The sequence below is a fragment of the Myotis myotis genome, unplaced genomic scaffold (assembly GCF_014108235.1).
Source record: "Myotis myotis isolate mMyoMyo1 unplaced genomic scaffold, mMyoMyo1.p scaffold_m19_p_2, whole genome shotgun sequence".
In the NCBI taxonomy this organism is placed as follows: Eukaryota; Metazoa; Chordata; class Mammalia; order Chiroptera; family Vespertilionidae; genus Myotis; species Myotis myotis.
Genome location: NW_023416324.1, coordinates 217,602,857 through 217,616,395, shown reverse-complemented (window position 1 = coordinate 217,616,395; position 13,539 = coordinate 217,602,857). Strand labels below are relative to the sequence as shown.

General features: G+C 47.3%; 2 protein-coding genes across 16 annotated transcripts in view; both read right to left on the bottom strand.

The window, feature by feature from the left end:
- LTN1 (listerin E3 ubiquitin protein ligase 1) overlaps positions 1–4,248 on the bottom strand; it is a 51,283-nt gene extending 47,035 nt beyond the window's left edge. For 11 of the 12 annotated variants that reach the window (XR_004973978.1, XR_004973979.1, XR_004973981.1 and 8 more), the window contains exon 1: positions 4,130–4,248. Coding sequence is in view for 7 of the 12 variants with exons in the window: in XM_036348939.1 (XP_036204832.1) it covers positions 4,130–4,171 (42 nt within the window). In the remaining 5 variants the exon portion in view is untranslated. Of the gene's footprint in view, positions 1–4,119 lie in introns of all 12 variants that reach the window. The other variant, XM_036348941.1, reaches the window with a different exon arrangement.
- Positions 4,249–4,964: 716 nt separating this feature from the next.
- RWDD2B (RWD domain containing 2B) lies at positions 4,965–13,509 on the bottom strand. Of its 4 annotated transcripts, none has more exons than XM_036349556.1 (5): positions 13,145–13,509; positions 8,285–8,511; positions 8,138–8,205; positions 7,651–8,013; positions 4,965–7,107 (listed from the first exon to the last, which is right to left on the bottom strand). In XM_036349556.1, the coding sequence occupies exons 1-5, from the start codon at positions 13,197–13,199 to the stop codon at positions 6,873–6,875; spliced, it is 948 nt and encodes a 315-aa protein (XP_036205449.1). In that variant the 5' UTR covers positions 13,200–13,509; the 3' UTR covers positions 4,965–6,872. The 4 variants fall into 4 exon arrangements, with proteins under 4 accessions (XP_036205449.1, XP_036205445.1, XP_036205447.1 ...); XM_036349552.1 differs by having other exon boundaries at positions 13,264–13,508; XM_036349554.1 differs by having other exon boundaries at positions 10,344–13,256.
- Between the last annotated feature and the right edge of the window lie 30 nt (positions 13,510–13,539).

Sequence of the window (13,539 nt, the reverse complement as noted above, 5' to 3'; positions counted from 1 at the left end):
TTAAATAAGCATTATTCAATTCGTCTTTCTCAATATTGACGCATGAACAAAAAGCTACAAAGAAAGTTAGTGAACTAAAATACAATTCTGAAAACTAAATATGATGATCTTAGGACAGGGGTCCTCAAACTACGGCCTGCGGGCCACATGCAAATACAAATATTGTATTTGCTCCCGTTTTATTTTTTACTTCAAAATAAGGTATGTGCAGTGTGCATAGGAATTTGTTCATAGTTGTTTTTTTTTAAACTATAGTGTGGCCCTCCAACGGTCTGAGGGACAGTGAACTGGCCCCCTGTTTAAAAAGTTTGAGGACCCCTGCCTTAGGACATCCAAATTTTATCTATAACCCCATTTGTAAACAGCTGTATGATAAAACAGAATGAAGTAGTATAAAAAACGAATTATTGCTAAAAGCTAAAGGAGTCAAGGTTGAATTCTGAACTGACCTGAATTATCAGAGCTGGACAGCGAAGGAGAAAAGCTATCCCATTTCTAGTTTCCAATTTAAAAGTAACAAATTAGTTCAATGTTCTGATTGTATCTTTTACTCAATGGCCACTTGGAGTTTAAAATACAGTTACTGTTTCTTTTCACTTACTCTATTGTATCTCAGATGTTCATACCCACAGCTCAGAAATCAAGAACCTTGATTTTCTTTCTGGCAGTTACTTTTCTTATACACCCAGCTCACTCTTGTGCCTGTCTTCCAGTTTTTAGACGACCATAGCAATAACTGATTCTAGCCATTATTATCAAAGAATGCCACAACTATCAGATGAAAGTTTGTGGGAGAGAACAAGGTATTTGAAGTGGTGAGCTTGTGTCTACAGTTTAAACACCAAACTCAGAACATATCTGTCCCCAGCTGGTCCCGATCGTTGCAGGAGTGTTCTCCTGCCACCCTTTCCTTCCCTTGCCTCAACTGAGCTGCCTCAATTTATGTTCCAGTCCCAGAGTGAACGCAAGGGCCCCTGAACAAGCTATGCCCTTTCACAGTCACAATTCCGTCTTCGCACAATCTTTTCTCTCCACCCGAAAACCTCTCCATTTTAATTGTCTGACCAACTCCTACTCGCCCTCCAAAATACACTCATGTTTTCAACATCTGCCTCCCTCAGGTCGATCCCCATTCTTTTTCTATTCCCCCACTTCCTTCCTACTCATACCTCTATCATAATTCTCTAATGTATTACCATTATTTATATACTAATCGGTGCCTGTCAACGAGAAAATGGGCCCTAGGCAGTTTTCCCAATGGTTAGATCATTGGTCCGCAGACTAAAGACTCTCGGATTCAATTCTGGTGAATGGCATGTACCTGGGTTGCAGGCTCGATCCCCAACCCTGGTCAGGGCGCATGCAGTAGGCAACCATTCACATTGATGTTTCTCTCTCTGTATCTCCCCCCTCCCTTCCACTCTCTCTAAAAATCAGTGGGGAAAATATTCTAAGGTGAGGATTAACCAAAGGGAAGGGGACATCTGTCTATCACTTTTGAATACTTGGCATTCAGGATTCAAGATCGTCTGCTGAATCAATGACTGCCACTCAAATCCCAACTCCACAACTCCTGGTTACATGAACTTAAGTAAATTCATTTCTTAAGTCTCAGTACCATCGTTTTTAAAATGAGATAACTGTAGCTAACTCGTTATTTGGGTTGTTGTCAAGATTAAACATAAGTTTTTAGACTACCATAGCAATAACTGATCCCAGAAATTACTACCAAAGAATGCTAAAACTATTAGATGAAAGTTTGTGTGAGAGAACAAGGTATTCCCAGTCTCAAACTACCACTTAATATATTTTTAATTAGAGACCCAATGCACGAAATTCGTGCATGGGGGTAAGGGGGGATCCTTCAGCCCAGCCTGTGCCCTCTTGCAATCCGGGACCCCTTGCTCCTAACCGCCCGTCTGCTCGCTCCTTACCCCTTGGCTCACCACTCCTTAGCGCTGCCACGGAGACCGGAAAGGCTCCCATCACCGCCGCTGCACTCACCAGCCGTGAGCCTGGCTTCTGGCTGAGCAGTGCTCCCACTGTGGGAGCACATTGACCACCAGGGGGCAGCTCCAGCATCTGCCCCCTGGTGGTCAGTGCGGTCATAGAGACCAGTAGTTCTGGTTCTGCCATAATGGTTGCTGGGCTTATATATATATATATACATATATATACATACATATACATATATATGTAGACTAGTGGCCCGGTGCATGAAATTCATGCACAGGCGGGGGGGGGGGTGTCCCTCAGCCCAGCCTGCACCCTCTCCAATCTGGGACATCCCTCTCGCAATTCAGGACCGCTGGCTTCTAACCGCTCACCTGCCTGCCTGCCTGATCGCCCCTAACTACTCTGCCTGCCAGCCTGCTTGCTCCAACTGCCCCCCTCCCACTGACGTGATCATCCCTAACTGCCCCCCCTTGCCAACCTACTCATCCCCAACTGCCCCCCCCCCCCACTGGCCTGATCGACCCCAACTGCCCCCCCCCCCCGCCAGCCTGCTCGCCTCCAACTACCCCCCGACCTGATTGCCCCTAACTGCCCTCCCCGCCGGCCTGCTCACATCCAACTGCCCCTTCCACCAGCCTGATCACCCCCAACTGCCCTCCCCTCCTGGCCTGATTGCCCCTAACCGCGTCTGCCTCGGCCCCGCCACCATGGCTTCGTCCGGAAGGTCTCCGGGAAGGTCTCCCAGTCTAATTAGCATATTTCCCTTTTATTAGTATAGAGGCCTGGTGCATGGGTGGGGGCTGGCTGGTCTGCCCTGAAGGGGGTCCCGGATCAGGGTGGGGTCCCCTTGGAGGGCATAGCTGGCCTGGGTGAAGGGCCTGGGGTGGTTTGCAGGCTGGCTACACCCCCTTCAGGGTGGGGGTCTCTGTGCGGGGGCATGGCCAGCCTGGGCGAGGGGCTGAGGGCCGTTTGCGGGTGGTTTGCAGGCCGGCCAAGCCCCCGGCTTTGTCCAGAAGGACGTCCAGAAGGTCTCCGGAAGGTCTCCCGGTCTAATTAGCATATTACTCTTTTATTAGTATAGATAACCAATGGAAAAAGTTCTCTTCATCAAGTAAAGAAACAAATACCTCCAGTAATGAAACAGGCTATGACACAGGGAAAAAGTCAGAGCTCCATCTACAAAGCATTCCTGCCAAAATGGCTTAACCTGAATCAAATCATAAGGAACAACGAGACAATTCTAAGTTAAGCAAAACAATTGGCCTAGAGACTCTTCCAAACTGTCCATGTCATAAAAGAACACCCTCCACCAGGGGAAGAAAAGCTGGGAAACTGTCAAGATCTAAATAACAAAAGGGAATGAGGGGTCTCTGGCTGGATCTTGGATGTTTTTTTATTTTTATTTCTTAAAAATCCTTTAAAATATGTTTTTATTGGTTTGAGAGCGAGAGCGAGAGAGGGAGAGGGGAGAACATTGAGTTGACTACAGGAATCTGAATACAATGCTGTATCCTATTAGCTAACAGTATTATACGGAAGTTACACTTTTCTGCGTGTTATAATTGCTCGCGGTTACGGAGAATGGCATTATTTTTATAATACACGTGAAGTACTTTAGAGTTGAATTTCTGCAAGTAATTCTCATATGGTTCAACAAAATACATACATTAGACAGAGGAAGCAAATATGGCCAATTATTGCCGCCTGGCGAGTCTAGGTAACGAATATATTGGTTGTCCTTGTAACAATCTTGCATATTATTCCCTAGTACTCTTTTCCTTATATTTGGAATATTTAAAAAACAAAACACTGAGGACATTTTTAAAATAAAAAGGCCCGGCTCCGTGAGGAGTCCGTGCGGCTGCACAAGGGACGGGAAGAGGCGGGAGGGCGAGAGCCTGCCCGGGACCCCGGCGCGCAGGCTCCGTCGGCAGCCTCCCACCCACCGAGTCCGCGGCCCGGCTCGCCCCGCAGGTGCCCTCCCGGTCCCGCTGCACCGACGCATCTGCTCATGAAAGTGTGTGCGCGGGGGCAGCTCGGCGTCGCACGCCCTCCTCTCTCTCCGCCACCTGCTCACCGGCCCCGCCGGCAGAGACGCAGGCGGGAGGCCACACGCCCCCCGCCCCGCGGCCCTGCCCCGCGCGGCCGGCCACCCGCTCTCACCCGCTCTCACCCGCAGATTCCCTTTGGTCCGCTGCTTGTTCTTCCCGCCCATGGTCGCGACCTCCGCCACACTCAGCCCGCAGCCCCCGGGTTGACACAGCCGGGCCACCACTTCCGGCCCTGCCTCCGGAAGCGGTCACAGAACAACTTCCCGGCCCTCCCCTTCCGGCGCCCACCCTGGTCTTCCTGCCGCCCGACTTCTGCTCCCGCCTCCCGCCTCCCGCCTCCCACCGTGGCCTTGACTACCTCCCGCATCACCTCACAATTAGAGCCACGTCTCCCTGAGTGACGTCACCCCTGTCCAATAGGAAGCCGAGCCTGGGCCCACAGTGCTGACTCTCCGCTTCCTCAGAGGCAGGAGGCGAGATTGGTTCCGATGGAGGGGAGGCTGGCCGTGTTCTCCCACCCACAAGAGTGGCAGTAGGACACTATCCATTGAGCCAAACTGCCTAGGGCAGTGTGAGATTTTGAAATGCAGTCATCAGCATCATCTGGGTGTTTGTTAGAAACGCAGGCTACCCAACTGGTGTGGCTCAGTGGTTGAGTGTTGGCCCATGAACCAGGAGGTCACAGGTTCGATTCCCGGTTAGGGTACATGCCTGGGTTGCAGGCTCAATTTCCAGTAGGGGGCATGCAGGAGGCAGCAGATGGAATCAAAGTTCCTATCTCTCAATCCCTCTCCCTTCCTTTCTCTGAAATCAATAAAAATATATTAAAAAAAAAAAGAAACGCAGGCTATTAAATCACTTCCTATCTCTCTAAAAATCAATAAAACATACTTAAAAAAGAATACTATTGTTTGTATAGGAATTACTTTATAAATAAAAGTGGACATGTAGCCAATGTTTTCTGCTCACACTGTTTTCTATAGATTTTTAACTTTTAATCATAATTTGATTTGGCATTAATAGTTTCTTTTAAGGATAACACTTCCTTCACAGATGATTCTAATTCCAGACATATTACCGAAATAATACATAGAAAAATTGTCATTATGGAATGAATATACATATTGAACAGTTTTACATTTCAGGATCTTTATATCAAATATATATTCACTTTTAAAGTCTAAGGAAGCCATATTGCTCTAACATTTAACTAGCTTCTTACAGCTTTTATTGGGTCTCTTACATTAATGTAGGTAGGACCATCTAACTTGCAGTTTTCTTTTTTGCTACTACTCTCACCCATTTTCAAAGGAATTTACTAATCATGAGGTTGGAACATCTGTACTTTCTTGGTCACTCTGTCAATAATCCAATGTCTAAATCTGACAGGTTTGTCTCAAGGAAGAAAACTAATATATTATTATATTCTATGTGTTTCTTGTTACACTTGAGATCTGTATATTTGTACATAGCAGTGTACTTTTTCTTAAAACAAAGTACAGCCTGGCTGGTGTGGCTCAGTGGTTGAGCGTCAACCTATGATCCAGGAGGTCATGGCTCAATTCTGGTCAGGGCACATACCTGGGTTTTTGGCTTGATCCCCAGTGTGGGGTGTGCAGGAGGCAGCCAATAAATGATTCTCTCTCATTACTCATGTTTCTATCTCTCCCTCTCCTTTCCTCTCTCTGAAATCAATGAAAACATTTTTTAAAAAGAGATTGAGCTCAGTTCATGCCTTACCCTTCTGTGAGGTGAACTCAGGAACAGAGCATTAAATATACACAAATATATATGAGCTGCAAACTCTACTTAAGAAATACTTCACATATTTGTGTATCAAATGGTTGGGGTAGATTAAACCTTTGAGGTCCAATTTTATTTTTGGAATTCAAACAGTCTGGTCCAAATTAATTGATGGGATTGAATGTTGAACTGGTTTGCGGTGTCGACCTCAGCCTCGACGTTGGACCTCCTCCTAGCGCCTGGTCTGTCAAGTCAGCCTCCACGTTGGACCGAAAAGGGTTAAAAACTAAAGCTTTCAAAAATTGATTTGGCAAAGTAGCTTCCCACTGCTAGTAAGTGGCACAGAAATATAAATAAGATGGTTTTTATTTCATAACTAGAAGCCCACGTAGGGTCCCTAGGCCTGACTGGCGATCAGGGCCGGCCGGGGCCTTCCTTCATTCCACGCCACCCCCTGGTGGTCAGCGCACATCATAGGGAGTGATCGAACTCCTGGTCTTTTATATTAGGCTTTTATATAGATAGATAAGCTCTCTACAGCGAGGCAGGGGCTGGTGCTGGATAAGCAGCTCACCACAGGCGCTGGCATCTCTGTGGTTCTCCTGGCCCTTCCTGCCCTCGTGGATGAAGGGGCTACTGCAGCTCCAACCATCAGCCTTGGTGTTGCAGCAAAAAGAGGGGTAAGAGGTGCTCTTGCTGTGTCAATCATAGTAACCAGGAAAGCAAAAGTTTTACCAGGCAATCCATAGCCAAAGCCCTATCCCCAGGCCACTTGAGCTTCAAGAGAGGCTGGGAGAGCTCATGGAGACAGGTAAAGGGCAGGGGTTAGAGAACGGGTGGCAAGTTGGACTACCAATATTATCTAACTCAAGTCAAATTAATTTCTCTTTCAAAATGGGTAGATATGCCAAGGTATTCCTGTCAGTAATTTTAAGATTATAAATAAAGCCTCAGTTCTGCTTTCAATCAGGACAATTTTTAACAGATGCACTTGAGCTATGCTACTTTTTCTCTTCTTTTACCCATAACATTTTAGAATGGACTGAAGGAAAATTACTGAATCTTTCAAGAAAGAGTGGGTAAAAACAGTGACAAAATACTTTCAGTGACTCCTCTGCTCAGCTACTGTCCTTCCACACCAAAGAACATCTGGAAAACATCCCCGCATCCACTGGCATTTAAAAAGTGATACAGCTGACCAAAGTCCATGTGGTTTCCTCTGGCTCCACCAACACTGAACATTTTTTCTTCAAAAACTGAAAATTTTCTCCATCTTTCCATTTCATCATTTGTACCATCCAAAGGAATGTCTTCTCGATGGCGAATCAAAATTCTCTTCCAGTTTAATTTTTTGAGTCTGAAAAGAAATATTCAAAGTAGAAAATTTGAAACTTGTGTTGTGCATTCAAGAACACTGAAAACATTACTTTCCTAGAAGGGTAGAAATCTACTTTATAATCTCAGGGATTCATTTTAATCAAATGTGATTCTGGTCATAATCCTGTCCCCAAAGTCATTTGTTGCATTATCACTGATACAGAAAGTACTAATTCTCAAACTCCCAAAAGGGACACCTTGGGTACTCATTTAGGAAACCAGTAGAGAAGTGTGGGATTAGAAACTCCCATGCCTCACAGGGAATACGCAGCTTATGATGAGGAAGAGTCAGATTCATGGGCAGGGAGGGCCTTGATGCAACATCTCTTTACAGAACCCTCCCATGTGCACTGTGTCCGATGAGCGAAGTGATGTGACCACGTGTGAGTTCTCCTTTGTCCAATGACTTGAGACTGAATTCCCAAAGGCACCACCCAGGGAAATACTTATTTTACATCTCCAGGATCTAGTCGAGAACTGAGATGATTGGCACGGCACACAGAGTTTGTGCGAGTGCACCCACCTTGACCAGAATTCTTCACAAGCACCGTGAGGGCCTTCCACACAGACGACGCCTGGCTTCCCAGGCATGCTAAACCCAGACAGGGAAAGCTCCTTCGCCCACTGCAGAATATCCTTTCGTTTGCATTTGTTGTAGATGTGATGGCTATAGATCCAGAGTCTCGTGAGAATGACATGGACAGGCTGGACTGTACTTTCTGGAATGGGGGGAGGGGCGGGGTCTCTGCTGACATAGCCAGAGGCATGTTCTCTAACCCAGTCGGTGGCATTCAGTATACAGACGTCTCCGAGGCAATGCCTCTGCAGGTATGCGGTCAGATCTGTGTTCAGCTGAGTCTGCTGGGATCTACTTAATAATACTGACCTGGTAGAAAAGATATGGGATAAAACATTAAATCAATTTTCTTGGAACAGAAAAAAAACTCAAGAATTGCTATTATTCTCCGATTAATTTTGACCTTAAAAGCTAGCCAGTTCCTGTAACACACCTGACAGTGATTTCAGGCAGAACTGCAGGGTATTCAAAGGGAAGAATGCAGGCCAGAGAAAACACCACCTGATCAAAAGAGAAGGAAAATGCCCTCAGCGTTAAGTCTTGATGTGTTTCAATTCTCCCAAAAGCAAAGCTGAATTACCACTGTGCCCGCAGACATGTCCAGGTTCATGTTGATAGTAAAGTAAACCTTTGAAGATCGGCCCTCCATTGTCCCCTTTTCAATGCAATCTTTCAGTTCTGCTACAGCGAGCTGGTCATTCACTGTGAGCTCATTCTCGCCAGGGAACATGCTGGCCAGCAGGTCTAACTCAGAGAGCTGGGCCTCAGCCTGTTCAATCTCAACCATTTTTGGATATCTGTAAGTTTCTAAGGAGGTAAGAATAAGAGACAATTAACACATATGATCTTAGGATTAAGGGTACTTATTAAAAAAGTATTTGATTTCTTCAGAAAATGTGAAATTTAATCAGAGTATTGTTCCCCATTATTCTACTTTGTAATGTCCTGTACTATGCATGTAATACATTTAATATGTTAATATGGAACAATCCAGTGAGAACAATAAACTCTAATTATAACCACACACCAATTCCTACATATCCAGATAGTTGATCTGGCATCTTGATCTACTTTATAAAAGTAACTGAATAATGTAATCAAAACCCACATCAATGATACAGCCAGGAAAGAGGCTAACACAGATTACCGTGGAAACCTAGAATGAACACAGTGAGTAAGCAGAGCTAATTCTATGGATGGTTAATTTTTTCTTAATATTGAGTATATTAGTTTTAAAAGCAGGAGACTGGGAAAAGGGAAAATAAAGGCTTCTAATTATTCCACAGATCAAGTAATCCCTGTCAACATTAAAAAAGTACAAGGTTGGAAAATTCAAATAGTAAAGAAAAAAATTAAGATAGTTTCCTGCTGGTAGTCTCTTCCCTACCTACCTAAGTCCCCGATCCAAGGCAGAGTATTTGGTGTTTCACATCCAAAAAAATGTACGTATTAACATAAATGGAAACTACATGCTGGTATAACGTGTAAATACATGTAGAGTGAGCCACATAAACATAATTACAATGTATCCAAAGGGATGACACAAACATCTCCCTCCACCACTTCCCACCCCTCTGACCCCTCTTCCTTGGAGATCCAGTCACTGCCAGTACCTGGCGATCTAGCTCATTTTCTCGAGGGGCTGTCGTACTGAACCAGGTGGACATCATTTATTGCGTTCTTTATCTTGGACATGGGGTTGTTCCCACATTTTTGCTATTATTAACAATTCTGTAATAGAGGTTCTTTTCATATATACAGTTTGATGAGCAATACACACAAACGCACACACACACACGTGTATATATTGTTTGGTGACTACAAATTCAAGGATAAGTTTGCAGAGATGGCTTGTTGGAACAAGTTCAACATTTAAAATCTGGGTAGATATTACCAAGTTGTCTTCCAGAAAGTTGCCATACAAAAGTTTAAATTTTTTACATAGTTCCCTCCTTTTTAAAAGTAATTATGAATACATTGTCTTGTGTGTGTGTGTGTGACATTCAAACAGAGTTTTAGGGATATACAGGACTATAACAAACCTAACAACATTCATGCCATCCGAGTCCCAGAAGGAGAGGAGAAAGAAGGCAGAGCTGAAAAAGTATGTGAAGAAATAGTGGCTGAAAACTTTCCAAATATGTCAAAAGGCATAAATGAATTCAAGAAGCTGAACATATCTCAAGCAAGACAAACCCACAAAAATCCATATCAAGACACATCAAACATCTGAAAACTAAAGACAAAACCTTGAAAGCAGCAAGAGATAAATGAGGAAAAGTAATTCATGTAAGAAAGTATTTCTCATCAGAAACTATAGAGGCCAGAAGGAAGAGTCATGATATTTCCCAAGTGCTGAAAGTAAAGAGACTATCCCACAGTATTACATCCAGTGAAAACATCCTCAGGAATGAAAGGGAAATCAAGGCATTCTAAGACAAATGAAGCAACTATTAATAGTTGACTAAACATGGGTACAAGGAAGAAGGAAAAGACTTTTACTTTCCAATTCGGACGCTTCAATATCATTTGAAGTTTTGTGATTAGCCTGCAGTACTTTTAAATTTCACAGAAAAAAGGAAAGGTTATACTCATAAAAAAAACTCAGTCCCATTGCTCTAGAGGAAAACATGACTTACCTTCTTACAACAGAATTTACTGAGTGAAATCAAACACCATTATTTATGTTAGTGGTATCCTCGGGGAATTCTTTCTCCTCTTTGGTAAAGTTTCATTGAGCAGTTACTATATGTAGAGCTTCACCCATCCTTCCTTTCTGGAGCTTTTTATTTATTTACTTATTTAATATATTTTTATTGATTTCAGAGAGGAAGGGAGAGGTAGAGAGATATAGAAACATCAATGATGAGAGAGAATCATTGATTGGCTGCCTCTTGCACGCCCCCTACTGGGGATGGAGCCTGCAACCTGTGCATGTGCCCTTGACCGGAATCAAACCCAGGACCCTTCAGTCCACAGGCCAACGCTCTATCCACTGCGCCAAACCAGCGAGGGCGAGCCTTCCATTTAGTTTGAGGATCAGGTCATTAATAAGATCTAGAACAATGAAGACTTGGTGTTAAATGATCAGTATAAATATTATTACAGGCATGGGGAGTAAGGTGAGGGCACAATAATGAAATGGGCCACCAGGAAACTTCTGGCAAAGGCCACAGGAACGGAGCTGAGCCTTGAAAGAAGGGTAAGACTTAGACAAGCAGAGCAGGAGGCATAATGGAGAGAGAGAAAAGAAAGGTCTGTGAGGCCGGAGAGCACAGAAAAATCACCGAGCCCTGAACCTGTCCCTGCCTCAGAGCCCCAACTACCAGGTCTAATCCAGAGGCTCATGATTTGGACTCTTTCCTCTGGCGCTAGGTACTCTGGCCCTAACCCATTTGGGCCCTTCTTTCCTCTCCGGGCAGGTGACTTCCACAGCCTCCAGCTCCCGACTCCTGTGCCTTTCTTGTGGTCGGGTTTAGCCAATGGGCTGGCAGGATGTGGAGGATGGGAGGAGAGAGTCCATGGTCCTTTTCCACGGTTCACAGCCATCCTGACAATGGCTGTGACGGGCGGAAGACCACCCCTTCTGCAGGCAGCCCTTGTTCCTCGTCTCCAGCAGACCTTCCAGGCCGCCGCATGTTCCTTTACACGTGGCCACTCCTCTGTAAGCAGACCCTTCATTAACACTCTCCTCACAGCTTCACAGTCGAGTGTGTGCTGTTTAGTTCCTTCCGGACCCTTGTGCCCTCCTACGCGGAGTCTGGTTCTAATGTCTCTCCGTCAGCTTTGCTCAGCACTGTCATTACACTGGCTGTATGCGGTGTCTGATAGATGTATCTGAGACCAGCAAGAGAGCACCAGCAGCCCTGTCATCCTGCTTAGAAAAAAGTCAATGTGCCTGGTGACTGGGCAACAGCGTTGCAATCTGAGGGGAAGGCAAGCTGGCTGACCCGGACAGCTCCCCATGGAGTGAACTGACCAGGCTCACCATCTGGCTGTTCGCTTCAGGCTCAGAAGCAGGAAGTGCCAGCGCGTTGAGTGGACCCACTCTCCACAGGCTGCGTGGGATGATCCATTGCCAAGTCCTTTAGGACATTAGCTGCCATGGGTCCTGTCGAAAGCACACCACAAATTACAGGGGTGACTGAATGTCGGGGGAGCTGAGCTCATTAGGATGAACTGGACACAAATCGGGAAAGCAGGAAGCGCTCTCGCACCCGTGGGGCTGTCTGCACCCGTGAGTGAGAGCTGATGATGACACCACATCATTCCTAATGCCAGTGTGGTTCCAACTGAAGTCCCGGTGCCAGCGCCACGCTGGGAAAACATTACACAAAAGCACTTTCTGTTTAAGTAAGTTCTTGAGATGCAGAATGACAGAGTTCAAGCAGGTTCTGTAGGGTGTCCAAGAATGGTCGTCCTATTACCGTGACTGATCTAGTGTTTATCTTAGACACAAGTGATTGCATTTGGACAATAAATTATATGGGCACTTTTTGTGTGTGTGGCTGCTCGGCCTTTATTGTTAGATCACAATCTGCACCGTGAATTTCTAAGAGGAGGGTTTAGTATGTGCTGTACCCCAAACCTTTCTGACCCTGATCACGAGAGTGAACATTTTCCTCCAGACCTAATGGCGTTAGCTCTTCTGGACACAGGAGCCATTCCTGGCTGGTCATCTATCCGCCCCAACTTAAAGTCGTTCAATACCAAGGCTACGTTCCATCTTCACGGAGTCCTTTTCAAATGACGTTTAAAATCCCTGGACTTATTAGAATTCCAAAAATATCTTCTCCAGCGTGTTTTGGAGCTGAGGACTCTAGGAAACAGCGTACTGATTGGGTGGTTATCGGAGGAAATGAAGTCGCGCTGGTCTTTGTAGCGGTTAAGTGTGCGCTCTTGCCGGTCGGCCCAAGTGCCACCTGCCGCCCACGACCTAGGCCAGCGGCTCGGTTTCTCGGGCCTCAGTCTCCCCATCTCCAAAGCGGGGAGACGGCTGCTGGGAGCCCGAGGGCGGCTGTGGAAAGTGCACACAGAGCTCGGCACGAGCAGCGCCCACAGCGCCCGCCAGGACCGCACCTGCCGCTCACCCAACGAGTGTCCCGCACGGGCCGGGCACCAACTGGTAACGACCAACAGGACGAGGAAATCTCTGCCGCCACGGCTGCCCCCGGAGGGAGGAGCCGGGCGCGGCCTGCGGATGGCTGTTAGGAGGCAAGGGCGGAAAGGGGACCGGAGCCAGCGGGCAGGTCTGGGGGCCCAGCACCCACAGGCCGAGGCAGGAGGATGCGGACCGGGGCGGGAGCGGGGCAGTGCCTGCTGGGCTCCCACGGGCCACGACGTCCCCTCCTGGCGCACCTGGGAGGCCCCCGCGGGGCTGCTCGGTCACGCAGGGGCCGCACTGCCGCCTGGTGCTGGCCGCGGGGGGAGGGGGGCGCACCTGCCGGCAGGGCCCGCGGCTGGAAAGGGAGGCGCCGCTTAGTCCCCGACCGCATTTCTGTGGACACCGCGTCCTCCTGCCGCAGTGTTTCCGGGTCAGACCGGGCCGGCGGCGCCCACCTGTTTAATTCCCACCACGGGGCTCGGCGCCCATGGGTCCGGAACCAGCAGACGGAACCGCAGGTGGTCCACACGGGCCGCGCTGGGGCCCACCGAAGCTCAGGAGGGCTGCGACGCCCCGCGTGGGCCTGAGGAGCCGCGAGGGGCCCCGGGCCGCCGGCGGTCGCCGCTCCGCTAACCAGCAGGTGAGCAACCCACAGCCACGCCCCGCGGGGCAGCTCCCTCAGGACCAGACCTTCCGGACGCGGCGACTGCACGTCCGGCGCGAGGCGCGCG